General features: G+C 44.4%; 1 protein-coding gene across 1 annotated transcript in view; it reads left to right on the top strand.

Annotated features, from left to right (window-relative positions):
• The window catches only part of Scrn1 (secernin 1), a 65,191-nt gene that overhangs the window by 10,156 nt on the left and 35,485 nt on the right, over nucleotides 1–19,550 (top strand). Inside the window, exon 2 of the mRNA XM_041640388.1 lies at nucleotides 7,050–7,209. Coding sequence (XP_041496322.1) covers nucleotides 7,051–7,209 — 159 coding nt within the window. The 5' untranslated portion in view covers nucleotide 7,050. The remainder of the gene's footprint in view (nucleotides 1–7,049; nucleotides 7,210–19,550) is intronic.

Here is a 19,550-nt window from a genome sequence, read left to right as displayed (position 1 = left end):
TCACACCCTAATCTTTAGGTAACTCCATCCCCAGTCATTTTATTATTCCTCCTTATTTCAATAACAAAGCCGCAACAGAAGACCCAGCTTATAAGTACCACTCGTCTCATTTTCAGTCCAGCAGGAAAATCAATAGTTTTAAAGATGAATTTGTCCATCAATAACAAAATCATTTGTTTGCCTCTCTGGAAGAACTATTGCACAGACTTTGATTTCCAAGTTCGTTGGATGGTGGGGTAGAGAAGACATGCTGGCCATTGGCTTTCATCCCTGTTAGAAGGAAAGGCGGTTTTCACAGTTATTTGCATGCTAGCTAACAAGCTATAGCTCATATAGAGAGTTATTTTCTTCCTCTCCACTGACTCAAGGCTTTGTCTTTATTGGCCGGGGTGACTGATGAGGGTCAGTCTAGCTTGGTGGGGATAAAGGGCCCAGAGCAGTTTGGCAGCCATACAAAGAACCCCCTGGCCAGGCTTGGGGCATTCATGTTTTCAGTAATTCCTCCCTGAACTTGAAGACAAAGCCCCTTTCTCCCATGCAGCTTCCTCCCTCCTTGTCTAGACATTCTGCAATGGTTCCCTAGTTACAGGAGCACAAACCCAGTCCCCCAAGCCTGTAGGCCAGCCGACTGCCACCAGGCACAGGGTGAGTGCTGGTAGAGGCAGTAATAAATACTGAATGCATTCTAGGCGAGTCTTATCCCCAAGAGGAAGTCATGAATCCTGAGGCGGTCCCATGGGGGTTGGGGGAGTGGTAAGGCCTGTGCCTAGGGAGTCTCTGCTTAGCAATGGCAAGCAATCTGAAGCTGTCCTGGGGATAGAGAGCACCGCATGCAGATATTTTCCTTTAAAGCTTTGACTGTGGTAAATATGCATACACAGATCATCGATGTCACTTCTTATGGTATAGATAGGCAAAGTTAAGTACATCCATTCTGTTGGGTACCTGCTGTCCTGGACTTTGTCCATCTTGCAGATAGATGTAAATGCTTTTGTCCTCTCCTTCGCTCAAACCCTGCAATCCCCGTTCTGTTTTCTGTTTCTGGATGTCTGGCTATTCTAGTTCCTTGATGAAACTGAGATCCTATAAGTACAGGTTGGGCACACCGTGTCTGATAGTGTGGTTTGAATATGAAATATCTCAACTCCATTCACATGTTTGCACACTTGGTCTGCAGCTCGAGGATGGGCCTGGGAAGTGAGTGTCCGGAAGCAGGCTATACTTATATACTTCCTGTCTCCTCTGATCCCTGACTGAGAGTCTAGGGTGACCAGCCGCCTTATGTTCCTATCAGCATGCCTTTTCCTCCTTGGTGAACTGTATCACCCTCGATCTATGAGCCCAAATAAACCCCTTGCCCTTAAGTTGCTTCTTGTCAGGGCTATAGTCCCATGGTGAGGAAAGCGGCTAATGTAGCCAAGAGTGCAACTTCTCATGTCCTACATCCGACCTCATGAGTCCATCAAGACAGTCAGACTGTGTGTATAAAGTGTATAGGAAACGTCACACGTTTTGTGTTTTAAGTTTGGGTCCTTACCCATAGTATTAAGTTCATCATATGTTCATGTCCGGTAATCTGAAAATAATCTGAAGTCTGAGACATTGCTCAAAGGGATGGATACTCACGTGTTTGTGTTTTTCTAATTTGCTTATTCATTAGCATACTGTTGGCTGCTGAATTTTAATGTGTGTGTGTGTGTTTGCTTTTCTTTTTCTTTTTTTCTCTTTTTTTGTTTTTGCTGTTGTTTTTTTTTTTTTTTGGTTTTTTTTTTTTTTTTTTTTAAGACAGGATTTCTCTGTGTATCCTTGACTGTCCCAGAACTCACTCTGTAGACCAGGCTGGCCTCGAACTCAGAGATTTGCTTGCCTCTGTCTCCTGAGTGCTAGGATTAAAGGCGTGTGCCACCACCACTGAGCATTAAATTAATTTAACGATATAGTCCCTTAGTTTCAAGCACCCATTAGCCACAACTGGCTAGCTACTACTGATGGCCAAGAAAGAGACTTCCAACTGCTCAGAAAGAGCTAATTGAGTGGAAAGCTGCTGGCTTACACTGATAACTGATGGGGTGTGTGTGTGGGGGGGGGGACATACCAGATATTTTTTTTCACACTTTGACAGCTAAGACATAATCAGACTTCATTTTTGTACCTGCCACAAGGCATTTGTATATTTCTGAATGGGCTACTTATCCCAGCTTCCTATCTTTTAATGTCCCCTCTCCTCTAGGGCATGACCATTAAGTGACTAATTAAAGAATTTGCTTAGAGAACCTAGAGAGCACAAATGCACTTTGAAATGTTCCCAACGTGGACGTGGGAGAGGCCTGCTAGCACAGCCATTGATGGGAGTTAAATTGGAGTGTTTCATTAATTAGCACCGAATTGCTAACCTGGCAAGAATCCTAATTAGCTTTTGCCACAAAGCAGCCATATTCAGTAGGCCTACCCCTCAGGCAGCTGCTTTTAAGGCTTTTTTCCTTGAGACCCACAGTGAACGTGGAATGCCACGTCAATCCAGTATCTACACACGTGTCTGCGCAGATATATACTCTAAACTGCCTATGATCTTACTGACTCTTACTGCGTGAGATCCACATATTCCATTCTGTAACCTGCAAGAGGACCACAGCATAGGGTTTGGGAAGTGCTGGCTTGGTGGCACAGGGATGCCCCTCTTACCATCAGTGAGTCTCCTCCTACCCCTCTCTCACACACAGCTTTCAGAAAAGATTATAATATAATTACAATATTTCCCCCTTATCCCTCCCTACCTCCCATACAATTTCTCCCACTCTCCTTCAAATACATGACCTCTGTTTCCACTAATCATTACTGCATGCATATATGTATTTGTATATACATATATATTCCTAAATATGACCTGTTGAGTTCATATAATGTTACTTGTATGGATGTTTTCAGGGCTGACCGTTTGGCACTGGATAACCAATCTGTGTGCTCCTCCCGGGAGGATCACCTCTCCTGTTCCTGGTTTTGCTTTGTGTAAGGTTCCGAGACCTCAGGGACTTTTTCCTGTACACTTAGCACTCTTCCGTGGGCTAGGAAGTCATGCCTGCTTAAGGAAAATGGGTGGAAGTTTGAAGGAAAGAAATGAAGGCATCAGAAATCAAACCAAATTTCAATTATAAACCAAAGAGAGGAAGTGAACAAAGTATTGTAGGTTAAATGAGGTCGTCTTCCTGGTGGATTCTGCCTTAGCACCATGAAGTACACATCTAGATAAAGAGACTCTCCGCTCAGATGGTCAGCCTTCTCCAGAGTCGCTGTAACCAGGTCAGTGGCTGCTTCCTGAGGTTTCTTCCAGTCTCCAGAGCATCCCATTCTTCTTTGCTAAGTTTAGGGGGTTTCTGTCATTGTTGTTGTTTGTTCTGTAGTTGGGCCGGCCTGGAATTTGTTAAGTAGACCACGCTGGTCTTCACAGAGTTCCTCTTTTCTTCGAAATGCCAGGATTAAAGGGGTCAGCTTGCTACGGTGCTCGACAACTGGTGGCAATTCCATTTTGGTGGTTGATTGCATATTTAGTCACTGGGCTAAACAGGAGTATTTCTGTGGTACTTAGGGATTACCAGAAGCCTTGAGCTGGAAATAATCATTTCCAGGTTTCTTTTGGAAATAGTTTGGCCAATCCATCTAGCAGAGTTCTTAGATGTCACATATGGCAGCTGAAATGTAAATTGTTATGCATTATTTTTTTTTTATAAAGTTGACTGTTCAGTTCTGTAGCCAAACTGGATGTACTCCAGCAGCTGCATAAAGCTAGCGGTCACCATGCTGCAGTGAGGAGACATGACATTTCTGTCATCAGCTGGTCCAGGAGGCCTGCTGAGTCATCTCTGAGGCTAGTTGATGGGACTTGGGCAAATTAAGTTGACAGGTAGCTCAACTGATGGTTGTGCGGTAGTTTTATGTTTCTTTTAGCTACACACACACACACACACACACACTCACACACACACACACACACACACACACACACACACACACACTCATACAGAGAGAGAGGGGTTGGAGAGAGATTGGTTGATTGATTTCCTGGTTATCCACAAAGCCCAATGAAAAAGCCTGATCCCTGCCTTCCTCAGCCTCATTTATTCGTGTTCTCTTTACAGTCACCTGACCCAGTGGCCCAGCTGACTTGCTGAGCAAGCAGGAGACTAGGCGATGGATAAAAACCCATTGGGTTTTGTGTATTCTGCAAGTGCCTCTTATAACTGAAAGACCTGTGCTTGGCCTAGCCTGGGCATAGACCTAGCAGTTTCTAAACATGTCTGACTCTGAGCCTTGATAGCTGCTGTAGGTGTGAATGAAGCTAGCTGGTTTTGACTGGCTTGCTGGGGGGCGGGGGTTGGAGTGAAAAGCCAGTCCCCATGGTATCTTCTACGTACACAGCCTTTAACATTTACAGATATGTCTTCTGGGTCATGTAAATTGACATTCATAGGAAGAAGCACGTGAGGTGAGACAAAACATTTACAGAGGAGGAGCCAAGGCTCAGAGAGGTAGAGCGGTCTGCCCATGGTCACACAGCTGGCAGCTGGCAGAGCTGAGCTCTGAGTCCCAGTCTGGAGCTGTGCGGCTCACTCGTCCTAATGATGCGACCCTTTAGTACACTTTGTCACGTTGTGGTGACCCCAACTGCAAAATTATTTTTGGTGCTACAGCATAACTGTAATTCTGCTACTGTTATGAGGATAGTAATGCAAATATCTGTGGTTTTCAACGGTCATAGGTGATCCCTGCGAAAGAGCCATTTGGCCCCAAAAGGTCATGACCCACAGGTTGAAAACTGCTATCTAGAGCTTTTGAGAGGCTGCGGCTTTACTTCTGTTGGATTCTGGACTCGTAAAATAAGACGTGTTTAGCTGGGCCACTGATGGTGCAGACCGAAAGTGGGCTCAGCGAGCGTTTTTCATGCTGGACTTGGAGAAGGGCCCCTGTAATGGGGTGGCTTGGCTCCTGCCCTGCCCTTGGGAGCTTTTTTTTTTCCTGAAGCAGATGAATAAAAATATTACAAACAACAAATGTGTGTTATTGTAGAAAAAAAATGAATGTATTAATGCTCATGGATGCTGAATAACTGGCCGAGTCCTTTCTAGAACTCTCTCGGAAAGAGAGCAGCTTTGAGTCAGAAAAGACTAAGGGGAAGGAAGGGCTCGTCAGGCGCAAAGGCTTGATGGCAAAGCAGACACTTGTAGACAGAAGCTTGAATTTGCAGAATGTTAGAAAACTAGAAAAGGAACACTTGATTATTGAAAACCTACTCCTCACAAGACATTTTGTGGACCTGGGTTTGCAGCAGGGTCCTAACAAACTTAAGCCTCACTTTCATTGTGTGTGGACTTTGGAGGGAGAGACTCTCCATTGTTGATGATGAGATGGTTACAGCGGTATTTCAGATTGTGGTTGTTACTTCCGCAGTATTTCAGATTGTGGTTGTTACTTCAAAAGTAAGCAAAGGGCTTTCGTGAGAGGTGTAGCGTGATCACGTGAGTTAGAGTGGTGTTTGACCTTGGATGGCAGCTGTGAGAATTACCCAGCTACGCAGGGAGCGTGGAATGAACAGGGGCGGAGGTGGAAGCAGAGCAAAGGCTCTGGGATGTGGGAGACCTGGAAAGAGGCCTGTGTGCTGCTGAGGATGTGGGGGGGGGGGAGAATGAGTGGTGGGAGGTGAAACCGAGGTGGGGGGGGTGAGCGGGCGGGTCACAGGCTGATTAGAGCTTCTTCGCCAGGCCTTTAAGAGCTGTCATCGACTTTACGGTATTTAAAGCAGAGATCATGATTGAATGCATTCTTCTTTCCAAAGCTGCTTTGGCAGCAGTGTGGAGAATGTTTCCAGAAATTCCCGAGGGCCTCCCATGTGATCCTGGCTAGAGATGATGACACGGGGTGGTGGCAGCTCTGGGAAAGGGAATGGCTAATTCCCAGAGGGCCATAGGAGATGTTGAAGCATATGGTAAGGATGGCTTCTGATAGTGCCCTGATGGGATGTATGTGGAGCTGGCCGCGAGATCTGGGAGAAGGCACCCAGTTTGAGAAAGATCAGCCTTGGACATCAGGGAGGAGCTGGGTGGAGAGGGGTTGGAAACTTGAGTTGAGAACTGAGCTGGGCTTAGCTGGTGAAGTTATTGGTGCAAGGAGTCTCTGGGCGACACCCCCACCCAGGGGAAAAATGCACGCTAGCTCAGGAGCCAATAGAAGGCTAAAGGAAACCCCAAAGTACTTGTATATTATGCCATTGAGGCAGAGTAAAAATTATTCAAAAGAGTGATCGTATCTTTCCTATCAAATCGTTTTCCTCATAATGCCCAAATCTGTCAAGGGGTAACCACCAAGCATCTCTGGTCAAAGGCGCTTCTCCAAGGGAGAGCTGGCTCACTGCGTCATTGCCAGTTCCATACGTGTGGGTTCAGACAACTGCAGGTCAGAAATACAGCATGGGGGAATTGCCTCCGAACTAAACATGCACAAGCAGTTTCATCTTATTATTCCCTCAAGCAATATAGTATATGAATTATTTATGTAGCATTTACATTGTGTTAGGTATTCTAAACAATCTAGAGATGATTTAAGTCTGCAGGAAATATGTATAGGTTATAAGCAAGTACTGCACCCTTTTAAATGAGAGACCTGGGTATCTCTGCAGGGTCCTGGCATCAACCTTCTGTGAATACCAAAAGGCAACTGCCTATCATTTATTCATATGACAGATTGCTCTGTGTGTGTGCATGCGCACGTGCGTGTGCATGTATGATGCTGGGAACAATAACCTCTTTTCCTTTTTTCTACATGACTGCTCTTTCTTTGGCTGCCACTATGGCCTGTTGCCAACTCGAGTTTACTTAGCCCCATGAAGGACTAAGTATGTGTGGTCCCTGCAGCTATGCAGTTCTTCTTCAGAGTCCCCAGAATAATGCCAGCCGGGATGCTGGTCTGAGTTAGCCTGCAGTAGCTGCTAATGTGCGATCCAGTTGGAATGTCCTTTGTCCAGCCTGCTGCCATATTCCTCCTTGCTCTTCTCATTGCAGGATGTCTGGCGCTCCTCCAAGTTACTGTTTTGTGGCGTTGCCACCTCGAGCCAAGGATGGCTTGGTGGTGTTTGGAAAAAATTCAGCACGGCCTAGAGATGAAGTGCAGGAGGTGGTGTATTTCCCGGCTGTCGATCATGAAGCAGAGAGCAAAGTTGAGGTAAGTGGTAAGGTGTGGCCCCTCTGCTCCTCTGATGTTGTCTTCTTAGGGCTTGCCTCTAACTGGCTAGCTTCTTCCCAGGAAGCCTGCTTACCTTCCAGATGGTCATGTTATTTTTACTAATTCTGTTTGTCATGCTGATGGGCTTGTAGCCTGAACAACAAGGGCACAATGGAGAATTCTGTATCCACTTCGGTCCTTGTTTTATGGTTAAGGAAAATATATAATTCCAAAGACAAATCTGTAATTAAAAATAGATTCATTGAAGTCTAGCTTGCCTCCTTACTTGGTTCCCTTTTTCCTTATAGGTAACCTCCATTTGGAAGTGTTTTTGTTCTTTTGATTTGTTTAGCCTTCTGCAGTGGCTTAAGGAGAAATGTCCCCCATCCATTCATTTATCACCAGTTGGTGATACTGTTTTAGAAGGTTATGGAACCTTTACAGGGAGCAGCCTTGATGAAGGACGTCTGTCGCTGGGGGCGGGCTTTTAGTGTTTCTAGCTTCACCTTGCTTCTAGTTTACTCCTCTTGCTTCTGTGTGAGACTGGGGTGTGGTCTCCCAGCTTCCTGCTCTAGCCATCCGCTGCCCTACGTCCCCTACCATTTTAGATATATATTCCTTGGGATCTGTTAGTCAAAATGAACTTTCTGTGCAGAGCCCCTCTCCCTGCTTCTCTCTCTTTTTCTTTACTTTCCCTTTGCTAAGGCAGAGCCTTGCTGCACAGCTACACTGGATTTGAACTCACAGTTGCCTCATCTCGACCTCTGAGTACGAGGGTTACATGTGAATACCACTAGAGTGGGTCTACTTTTCTCTACTTTGCTTTTCTTTCCCACAATAAAATTTGTATCATGGTGTATTTGTTATTTTTTTGTTGCTGTGATAAAATACCACTCTCCGGTAGGGTTTATGATTCCAGAGGGGTAAGAGTTCATCACCCTTACCGTGGGAAAGCCTGCAGCAGGCAGCATGGCAGCTGGTGCAGCAAGCTGAGCTCTCCCATCTTGAACTGAACCCAGGAAGCAAAGAGCACACCAAAATAGCAAACCCTCCTTCAGTAACATATTTCCTCTAGTACGTCCATACCTTCTAAACCTACCCAAACTGTGCCATCAGCTTGGGACCTAGTATTCAAGCATCTGAGCCTATGGAGACATTCTCATTGAAACCATCACACTTGGAGATCAGAAAATAAAATATATACGACTTGTACTTACTTCAATGTGCTTTATTGGGTAGTGTTACAGTCAGTGGCTATGCCAGCTGACCAACTTAATTAACTCCACGTTGCTGCTGGATACTGGGGTTGTTTTCTAGTTCTCGGCTGCTCCCAGAAGTGCTGGATGAATAGTTGTCTCTTTATCTGTGTCTTGCCTTTCATATTTCTAGTCTGCTAAAGATTGTTCATCACTTCCTGTTTTGAATGCTTTAAAATTTCATTTTTATTAATATTTATTTGGGATATTTGACTAGGAATGAGATCTGGGTCACGAGCTAAGTGCATATGTAATGCTGGCAAATATGATCGTACTTCTTCCCATAGGTGGTTTATTATTTTGCATGCCCACCAACAATGCATGACCACATATGTCTCTCTGTGTTCCTAGAGTGTGTTATTGGACTTTCATGATGGTTAGCTTACATTAATTTTAAATTCTGCTATTTTACCAAATTCCTTTTTCACTTGTATCAGCTTTAACCATCGATTCTCTTGGCGTCTCCAGGTGTCCTGTTATGGCCTCCAAATCGGGATAATTTGATTCTTCTTCTATTTCTGATTATTTTCTTGTCTGATTGTGTTGGCTTCTATCTTGAATGCAATGGAGATAGTGGTGTCCTTGCAACTGACCCTGATGAAGAGGGTGCCTGTAGAGATTTACATCGGGATGCTGGTGTAGGGACTGAGGCTTGATTAATTTTGTTATAGTAAAATCTCTGCATAAGTTTCTATATAAAATAAAAAAGATAGCTTAGAGGCTTTGCTAAATTCTGTTGAAGATTTGAAGTTTTTTTTTTTTTTTTGAGACAGGATTTCTCTATAGCTTTGGAGCCTGTCCTGGAACTAGCTCTTGTAGATCAGGCTGATCTTGAACTCACAGAGATCCGCCTGTCTCTGCCTCCTGCAGTTATGGGGCAATTGCCTAATGCCTTCATTTCTATCTCTTTGGCAAATTGAGCCATGTTTGCATTCGTGAGTTATGCTTCTTAGTTACGATATTTTTGTATGTTTAAATGGTAGTTGTTAAACAATTAAGAATTTGTAGAGAAAAAGGAGGCTAGTCAAGAACAAGCTCTGTCTACATCTTTTCTCATGCCCTGACTGGTTTAAAGGTATAGTTACCAATGTGTCTAGCGTTTTTTTTTTCCTGGACACCACTTCTGCTTCTCTCTGTTAATGTGTACATTAGCACCAAAAGGCAACAGACCGCGATGAGGAATTGCCTATTTTGAGGAAGGCAGAATTGGGTGCACCGTGATGTAGCCGTCTGACAGGACGGTGGGAGACTGTGTCTCATGGACACAGAAGTAAGAAGTAAGAAGAAGTAAGGACACCTTGCTTCTTGAGTTGAACCGCTACCTAGTCCCCATCTCCTATCTTCAGTGGGACGCTTATGTAGTCGAAGAGAAAGTGTGAGTCTCCCTGGCAAGTGCCTCAGAGTCCAATGTCTGTTCCTCAGTGAGTGAATGTCTGTGTCACCTGAGTGTGGATGTCTTTTCCAGGAACAGGGAAAACTGCCTGGATGACATTTGCTGGCTCGAGTTATTGTTGCCTTTTCCCATCTGCTTTCATGAATCTTTAACTCCCGACCTGACTGCAGAGACATAGGTACTGAAACCATCCTGCGGATTCTACAGGATGGAGTCAAACCCCAAAGGCAGCAGTTCCGGTTTCCATCCCACATATCCTTATTCCTTCAGAGCCGAGGGGTGCTTGGGGGTCTGCACCATTCACTCTGACATGAACCAACCTTGCTGCAGGCTGGTGAGTGCTCTGACCAGTGGCTCATGCAGCAGTGCTACGGAATGTTTTCCAGGGCTTGATAATAAGATGTCGTTTTTTTTCTGTCTGTCTCTCCTTGCCCAAAGGACTATACCCTATGAACTCAATCACCTGTCATGCTGGGAGGTATTAAAGTAGTCCGTGTACACAGGGCAGGTCCCACAGGGATAAAAACTGCCAGTAAGTGGATGAAAGACATCGGATCCAGCCCTAGATAGTGGTGTGGAGACACAGTGTCTGGCTGCTTGCTATTCACATGCCTGATTCAATGAACCCATGAGCACAATAAATGGTTGTTAATACCATTTAGTTTAGGGGTAATTTGTTAAGTATCCATAGTAGCTATAATATTATACAGAAGCCTGGTATAAACATGTCTGAAATAAGAATTGTATGGGGCTAAAGAGATGGCTCAGTAGTTAAGAGCACTGGCTGCTCTTTCGGAGGACCTTGGTTCAAGTCCCAGCACACACATGCCAGCTCTCAACTGTCTGTGGCTCCAATTCCAGCGACCCTGACGCCCCCTTCCTGTCTCTGCAGGCACCAGAGGAGCTTGTTGTGCACAGGCGTAGGCACAAACAAAACATACATACAATTTTTAAAAATAGCTAAAAAAAAAAAAAGAACTTCAGGAAGTTTATTTTCTTTCTTGCGAGACAAGCTAAGTAGTATTGGAGCTCTACTCTCTTATCAAGTATCCTGTCAGTCAGGCGGCGGTGGTGCACGCCTTTAATCCCAGCACTCAGGAGGCAGAGGCAGGTGCATCTCCGTGAATTCGAGACCAGCCTGGTCTACAAGAGTTAGTTCCAGCATGGCTAGGACTGTTACAAAGAGAAAGCAAAAAAAAAAAAAAAAAATTCCTGTCAGAAAGCAGACACAATTCTGCGCCCTGGCTCAACACACACTATGTTATTACTCAAATTTGCTATAGATTGAATCATGAGTTTTTGCACAGATGGAGATGTGGTTCATAATATCCAGCAGTCTCTGGGATGCCTCTGGCCTCTTCATGTTCCATACCTGTATCATGAGCTGCCTCTCTACACATGGGTGGTTAGCAGGTAAAATAACACTCGAGGTAAAACCACATTCATGATCTCCATTTTGTTTGTCTCTGTTGTCTGTCCACACCACCGCATGCACACAGTTTACGCTGGAAGCCAGAGCAAAGGCTGAACTTTACCTCGCACACCCCAGGATGCACAGGGACAGCTGTCACTGCATCCTTTTGTTCGAACATAGTCTGGTGTCCCCATCTCCTCCCCACCATTTCTGTCTCGCTTTTTTTTTTCTGTTATTCTCTTATTGGCATGGAATTCTCTCTGTCTTGATTATTCCTTTTTGAAGGATTACCAGGAGGTTTTTTTTTTTTAAATATTTATTTATCTTATATACAGTGTTCTGCCTGAATGTATACCTGCAGGCCAGAAGAGGGCACCAGATCCCATTGTAGGTAGTTGCGAGCCACCATGTGGGTGATGGGAATTGAACTCAAGACTTTTGGAAGAGCAGCCAATGCTCTTAAGCTCTGCGCCATCTCTCTAGCCCCAGAAGTTTCTTTACAAAGCAAAGCTGTCCCTAACTTATTGAATTGTGTGGATGATAGGCAGGGCTGATGTGCGTACTGTTTAGAACTCTTCTCAACTGGCACCTGTCTACTTCTTCCCTTTTTAAATTATTAGAGTTTTTAAAAAGAGCGATGCTGTGTTTAGAAGAATGTGAATAGAAAGTGGAGTTCCCGCAGAGCCCTCGTTTGTGCCCTTATGCTCCCCATTTCCAGCCTCTGATAGACGGATGCTGCCATGGGCTCTCTCGACTCATCTGTGCTTCCCTGTTTTCGTCCTTGGTTACCCATTCAGCTTGTACCCTAGGCCTCAGCTACACTGAGCTCTTGCCATTTCTTAGACAAAAAAAAAAAAAACAAAATCTGTATTCCTCTATTTTTTTTTTATATTCTCCTATTATTGCTGGAATTGTCCTTCCTCTCTCGTAGACTCCTAGGCATCCTTCAAGGTCCTAGTACCATTATGTCCTCTCCCTTCTAGTCTGTGACTCCTCCCTGGACATGGAACATGCCACGCATGATCTCCCATTGTAAGTCAAGTGACACTCACAGTTACCTGAAGCCAACACAGTGAGTTCTGACCTGGTGATGGGTCCGGGGTTCTTGTCCTGTTTTCTGCTTTGCAGTGTCTTTTGATACTCAGTTCTCTTATGTGCTGGATGGAGATCATGATACCTGCTCTCCCTGCAACCCTGGATGTTATATGAGCTCACATGAAAAAGCCCTTAGTAATCTTGAAGCAGGATGTTTTAAGAAAGGGGTAGATCTATATTCCCCCCAAATTCTACTTTTCTTTCCCTTCCACAGCTCTCTCTCACTAGCATGGAGACTTTCTGGCTTCAGGTTTACTACACGTTTTAGAATGAAAAAAATTAATGAATTAATTCTTGGTGGGGTTGGAAGGAAGCATACATGCCATGGTGCATGTGGTATGTGAAGGGTACAGCTTGTGGGAATCTGCCCTCTCCTTTAACCATGTGGACCCCAGAAGATCAAACTTAGGTCTTCAGGCTTGCTTGCAAATCCCTTTCCACATTAAGCCAAAAACACTCATTCACATAAAATTAAGGGACTAAATCTAAGCCAACACCCATCTCATGCTACTTCAAACACACAGACCCTGAGGTTCGCTTAGAGAACTTGTCTGAGCATGCTAAAGTGGCCTCCTGACAGCTAGTTCATCCTTCCGTGTGTCTTTCCTTTAACCCTATCCATCCAGTTCCCCTACCCTTCATCTTCCTATCAGTCATCCCCATCTACTTATCATGTTGTCAGAGACACTATGCATAAGAAATGATGCTCCCTAGCACAAGAGTCTCAGTTCTAAAATTATACTGAACGCTTTTGTTCCTTTTGTGCAGCTGGAGGACTGAAACATCTGAGCTTGCTATTCTTCAGTTTTTTGATGTGTATTCTCAGTTTATAACAATTCTCTTAGGGTTGAAGACTGGGATGGATGCGGCTCTCTTTCTTTTTGTTATCATGCGCAAGGTCCATGCTGATCTCCATGCGATTCTAATTTTAGCGCATGTGCCACTGGAGCGAGCACCTGTGTTTATCTTTAAAAGCTCCCCTGTGCAGTCTGGGGATGTCGCATTGCTGAGCATCCCACGAGTCGTCTTTGTCTTAGGACAAGCCTGTGCAGTTCTTCCTGTATGGGGAGAGGAAGCAGGTGGACAACGTCCTGCATAACGTTGTGCTGTTTGTGTGTGTGTATGTCTGTGGACATATGTTTGTTCTTATATGGTGATCGTCTATTAAGGAGAGTATCGTACCAACATTAAAATACTGTTTTAGAAAAATAATGTTTGTGTTTTCTTCTTTGCCTCCAGTTCAGTTTTCAAGTCTTGAATAATGTTTTTAGTAAAATTCACATTTATACTCAGTGCCCATGAGACTAATTATTTTGTTTTGTTTTGTTTTTTTTCAAGACAGAGTTTCTCTGTGTAGCCTTAGCTGTCCTGGGACTTAATCTGTAGACCAGGATGGCCTCAAACTCACAGAGATCCACCTGCCCCTGCCTCTGCCTCCCGAGTGTGAGGACTAAAGGCATGCACCACTACCGCCTGGCAAGACTAATTATTAATAACAGAGTTAGATTTGATGCCTAATACATCCTGAAAGACTCTTGTGCTGCTTGAAAATAAATCTCAAACCATTATTCTGCTGTTTATTGTTCCCCTTGTTTTTTTTTGAAGGTCCATTTTAATTTATGTTCATTATAGTGCACATGGCATAGTAGCCTCGGTGAGGCTATTTAACGCCCATGATTTGTGACGAGTTTTTGGTAAATTGTTTCTTTTCCCCCCGCAGGGGACATATTTATGAGTAGAATAGAAATAAAAAATGACTCCATGGCATTGTTACAAAAGTTTTCCAGATGGAGAATGTAGTGTTTTTTTGTGAGGTGTGTTGATGCAAAAACCACAGCTCTCATCTTAAAGGGAATAGGACATAGTTTACTCTGGAGCCATCTTGAGTGATCATGACCTGGGAACACAGATGTAGGTTACCCCAAGTCCCATGTCCCAGCATGGAAGTGGTTCCATGAAGCATTATAGTTTTTATAGAATAAAAAAAACCCATAAATCAAGGCAAGTTTAAAACACACTGGTGGCTCCACCAGAGAGGAGGTTTCAATGATGGGAAGTTTTTCTATAGTCTCAGGATGCTATCTGATGACATTCTTAACTTTTGGAATGTTGGAAGTTAGTGGTCTGCTAAGCTAGTAGATTCTAAAAGGTTTCTACCTACTATTGACAAGATGTTAGCTCTGGCCCAGGTGGGCAAGGAATGCTGGCTGTTCTGCAAGGCATGCTGCTTTCTAAGAATTTTCATCCAGAGCCTGAGACAGCTTCTTTTCAGGAATTCTCCTTCACAGGGGTATTTATGTGCATGTATGTGTGATTTTGTATGTGTGTCTGTACATGTGTGTGCCTCTGTATGCATGTGTTTGTGCATGTGTCTGTACCTGTGTATGTGTGTGTCTGAGCCTGTGTATGTGTGTGTATGTCTGTGTGCACATGTATTCATGCATGCATGCGTGTGTGTAGAGTCTGAATTTTACTCCATAGGTCATTTCTCACAACAGGTGGACACAAGTCGCTGTGACATCAGGACAACTGAGCAGAGTTTCACGGCCACTGGGCCAGCTAGACGCTGTCTCTCACATCTTTCTGCTTCCTTCTCTGCATCTCTAAGGTCTGCGTTGAGTGAGAAGTCCGATGCTCAGGGCTTTGGGAGCATGGCTTAGAAGAGGGCTTCCTTCTGGTGCAGCCCTTCCCAAACCTATTCCTCATGCCAGGCTTCCCCCTTGACCATCCCCAGAGTCTGGCAGTCTCAGGGAAATGCCAGGCAGTTCTGAGATGTGATTGAGGGTGGTGCACTCTGCCCAGCACTGTCTCTAGAGTTCATTTGTAAGTCAAATAGCAGGGGGGTCTGTGGGCTGAAACAAGCCCTGCCCTAAGCCTCTGGATCCTATAGTACTGCTTTAACTGCTTTAAAGACACAAGCTTCTTACATTTCTATCCCAAAGCGCCCCAGTCTCCCAGTCTTTTCTCTTCTGCCCTTGACGTCTGGCTGAGTCATCAGCTGTCCCTCCAAGGTCCTCACTGGTGGTGTCAGGACTGTGGTCCCCATCTGAGTACAGTAGGAAAAATACAATGGCCACAGTGCACACACTGAAATGCCTATTGTGTGAGCCTCTCTTTGCCTCTCACTGGGTGAAGTCCAGCAATAGTGTGCCCTGGAATGGTGGCGTGGGCACCCACGAAACTGAGCTTGCTTTTTAGTTTTGACTCAGCCCCACAAGACAGCGAAGGGCTTGCTCTGCACAGTGGTTGTGTCCATCACACGTGGTTCTTTTTGAAGGCCCATCTTCTCTGCCCCTTCCTCCAGGTATCCCCCTGAAGCCACCTGAGAGAAGGAGAACTCAGGATTGCCATAGCTGACAATGAAAAGTACCCCTCCTGCTCAGGCAGCCTTCTATTGTTGTGACCCAAAGTCACGCTCACTGACAGACTGCTTTGTGGAAGGCAGGGTGGGAGGGAGGGGAAAACTGTTCATCCTTTTCCTTAGCTTCCAACCACCGCCGCCATGATGCTTTTAAGTGGTGAAGACTTTTTGTATGTGCATGCATGTGTTTGTATGTGTCCACAATGTGTGTGTGTGTGCATGTGTGCGTACACACACTTGTATACATATATGTAGACCTGGGGTTGGTATCAGTTTTTTCCTCCAATTGTTTCCACTTAAGTCTTTGAGAGACTGTCTCATTGAACATGGAACCCATCAGTTTGGCAAGTAGCAGGCATCCCCCTGTCTCTGTCTTACCCGTGTCAATGTTACAGGTGTGCTTTGTTGCAGAAAGCTTTTCTTGGGTGCTGAAAATGAACTCAGGTCCTCATGCTTAGGTGTCAAGCCCTTATCTTTCTGGGGCATCCCCCTACTCTCTGAGATTTTGTTGTTGATTTTTGGCTTGTTTTACTTTAAGGTTAACTAGGAATTTTGACTTGGGGCATTTTATTTGCTTTTGCCATGGGAGATTTCGGGTGCTTTCTGGACTTGTGTTCCTGGGGGAAACCTCTGTACCTCAAATCCTGCTTCTTTCCCTTATTAACTATAGAACAATTGCCAAGGTCAATGGATTTTATTTATTAAAAAAATAAGAAAAGAAAAGAAAAAGAAAAAGACTTCCTTCAGAGTCCGTGTTCTAGATGGCCGGTTCTACAAAGTCGAGCTAATCACATCTGATGTAAATGACCCTTGTTTTGTGAGATTTCCTTTCATACTGGCACGGTGAATAGCCAATCCATGTGAGCCTGCTGTGCTCTCTCCTTCCCAGCCTAGTCCCACCCTCAGAGGTGGCTGTGATTAGCTGGGTTTAACTGGCAATGGAGCAGAGAAGGCTTGAAGGGCTGTCACACAAGAGCCCTTTTAGGCCAGGGTTCCTGAGGCCTGTGACAAAGAGGCCTTTGGAGGTGCATGTTACAGGCTCCCCGGTGGGCTGAATTTGGAGCACTGACTCTCAGGCTCAGGAGGGGCTGACTGGGCCCATCTGGCTACTTGGGGATCCCCTTCCTAGCTCTTCATCTAAATCTAGCCCGAAAAGTGTCAGGTTGGCTGTATGGATTTTAACTCCCACAAGCACCATCTGGTCTTTCTGAATCAGTGTGCTACAGATTTATCATTCAGCCCTTACTGAGCCATTGAAGTTCTGTGCTGTAGTGTGCCACAGTAGCTCCCCTCTGTGCTTCTGAGGGCACTTTCTTGAGCCGTGAACTGTGCACAGTGGACATATAGTTTTCTATTCTCAGGTCCTTAATTCAGTGTGGCATCTGCCACCCAGGCCATATTAAGATTCTCTCAACCATTCCCTACTTGACAGTCTCTGGCCAACTAGATGTATTCTTTCTAATACTTTCTGAGACCTTGGTAATTCATCTATTCATTTATCCACCACCCACCCACCAACCCATCTGTTCCCTAACTCATCTATCTATCCATCTACCCATCCACCCATTCACCCATCTACTCATTCATCCATCCAAGTTCATTGACAGGTCTGGAGAGATGGCTCAGAGGTTAAGTACTTGCTGTGCTAATAGAGAGCCTGAGTTCAGTTCCCAGCACCACATAGTGGCTTACAACTGTTTGTAACTCCAGTGACAGAGGATCTGACACTTTCTGCTGGCTGCAACAGGCACTGAATATATATGGTGTATATAAATACCTGCAGACAAAACAGTCATATGCATTAAATAAAAACAAATCTTTAAAAAAGCCTTTGGTGTTTTCGAAGTTCAACGTTGGGTTGTACTTATAAACTAAGCAACAAAAACCATCTTTATTCATGGAACTGGCATTCTGGCTGAAGGAGATAGCAGATATGTAACTAGAACATATAATTAAAACAGATTATATGGACAGAATAAGAAGCATGGTAAGTTTGAAGAAAGAAATTGAAGAAGACACCAGAAAATGGAAAGACCTCCCTTGCTCTTGGATTGGGAGGACCAACATAGTAAAAATGGCAATTCTACCAAAAGCAATCTATAGATTCAATGCAATCCCCATCAAAATCCCATCAAAATTCTTCACAGATCTGGAGAAGACAATAATCAACTTTATATGGAAAAACAAAAAACCCAGGATAGCCAAAACAATAAAGGATTGTCTGGAGGCATTACCATCCCTGACTTCAAACTCTATTACAGAGCTACAGTATTGAAAACAGCTTGGTATTGGCATAAAAACAGAGAAGTCGACCAATGGAATCGAATAGAAGACCCTGACATTAACCCACAAACCTATGAACACCTGATCTTCGATAAAGGAGCTAAAAGTATACAATGGAAAAAAGAGAGCATCTTCAACAAATGGTGCTGGCAAAACTGGATGTCAATCTGTAGAAGAATGAAAATAGATCCATATCTATCACCATGCACAAAACTCAAATCCAAATGGATTAAAGACCTCAATATCAGTCCGAACACACTGAACCTGATAGAAGAGAAAGTGGGAAGTACTCTACAGCACATGGGCACAGGAGACCACTTCCTATGTATAACCCCAGCAGCACAGACACTAAGGGCATCATTGAATAAATTGGACTTCCTGAGGCTGAGAAGCTTCTGTAAAGCAAAGGACACTGTCACTAAGACAAAAAGGCAACCCACTGACTGGGAGAAGATCTTCACCAACCCTGCAACTGACAAAGGTTTGATCTCCAAAATATATAAAGAACTCAAGAAACTAGACCGTAAAAGGCTAATCAACCCAATTATAAAATGGGGCACTGATCTGAACAGAGAATTCTCAACAGAAGAACTTCAAATGGCCAAAAGACACTTAAGGTCATGCTCAACTTCCTTAGCGATCAGGGAAATGCAAATCAAGACAACTTTAAGATACCACCTTACACCTGTCAGAATGGCTAAAATAAAAAACACCAATGATAGCCTTTGCTGGAGAGGTTGTGGAGAAAGGGGTACACTCACCCATTGCTGGTGGGAATGCAAACTGGTGCAACTACTCTGGAAAGCAGTGTTTCGGTTTCTCAGGAAATTCGGGATCAACCTACCCCTGGATCCAGCAATACCACTCTTGGGAATATACCCAAGAGAGGCCCTATCATACAACAAAAGTATATGCTCAACTATGTTCATGGCAGCATTGTTTGTAATAGCCAGAACCTGGAAACAACCTAGATGCCCTTCAACGGAAGAATGGATGAAGAAAGTATGGAATATATACATATTAGAGTATTACTCAGCAGTAAAAAACAAGGACTTCTTGAATTTTGCATACAAATGGATGGAAATAGAAAACACTATCCTGAGTGAGGTAAGCCAGACCCAAAAAGAGGAACATGGGATGTACTCACTCATATTTGGTTTCTAGCCATAAATAAAGGACATTGAGCCTATAATTCATGTTCCTAGAGAAGCTAAATAAGGTGAATCCAAAGACAAACACATAGGCATCCTCAGGCATATTAACCTTCATCAGGCGATGAAAGGAGACAGAGACCCACACGGGAGCACCGGACAGAAATCTCAAGGTCCAAATCAGGAGCAGAAGGAGACGGAGCACGAGCAAGGAACTCAGGACCACGAGGGGTGCACCCACACACTAAGACAATGGGGATGTTCTATTGGGATCTCACCAAGGCCAGCTGGCCTAGGTCTGAAAAAGCATGGGATAAATCCGGACTAGCTGAACATAGCGGACAATGAGGAATACTGAGAATTCAAGAACAATTGCAGTGGGTTTTTG

The sequence above is a fragment of the Microtus oregoni genome, unplaced genomic scaffold, assembly GCF_018167655.1.
Source record: "Microtus oregoni isolate MIOR12 unplaced genomic scaffold, Mior012 000062F_ref0000492, whole genome shotgun sequence".
Lineage (NCBI taxonomy): Eukaryota > Metazoa > Chordata > Mammalia > Rodentia > Cricetidae > Microtus > Microtus oregoni.
The sequence above is the reverse complement of the archived record's forward strand: the minus strand, read 5'-3'. Positions and strand labels throughout refer to the sequence as shown.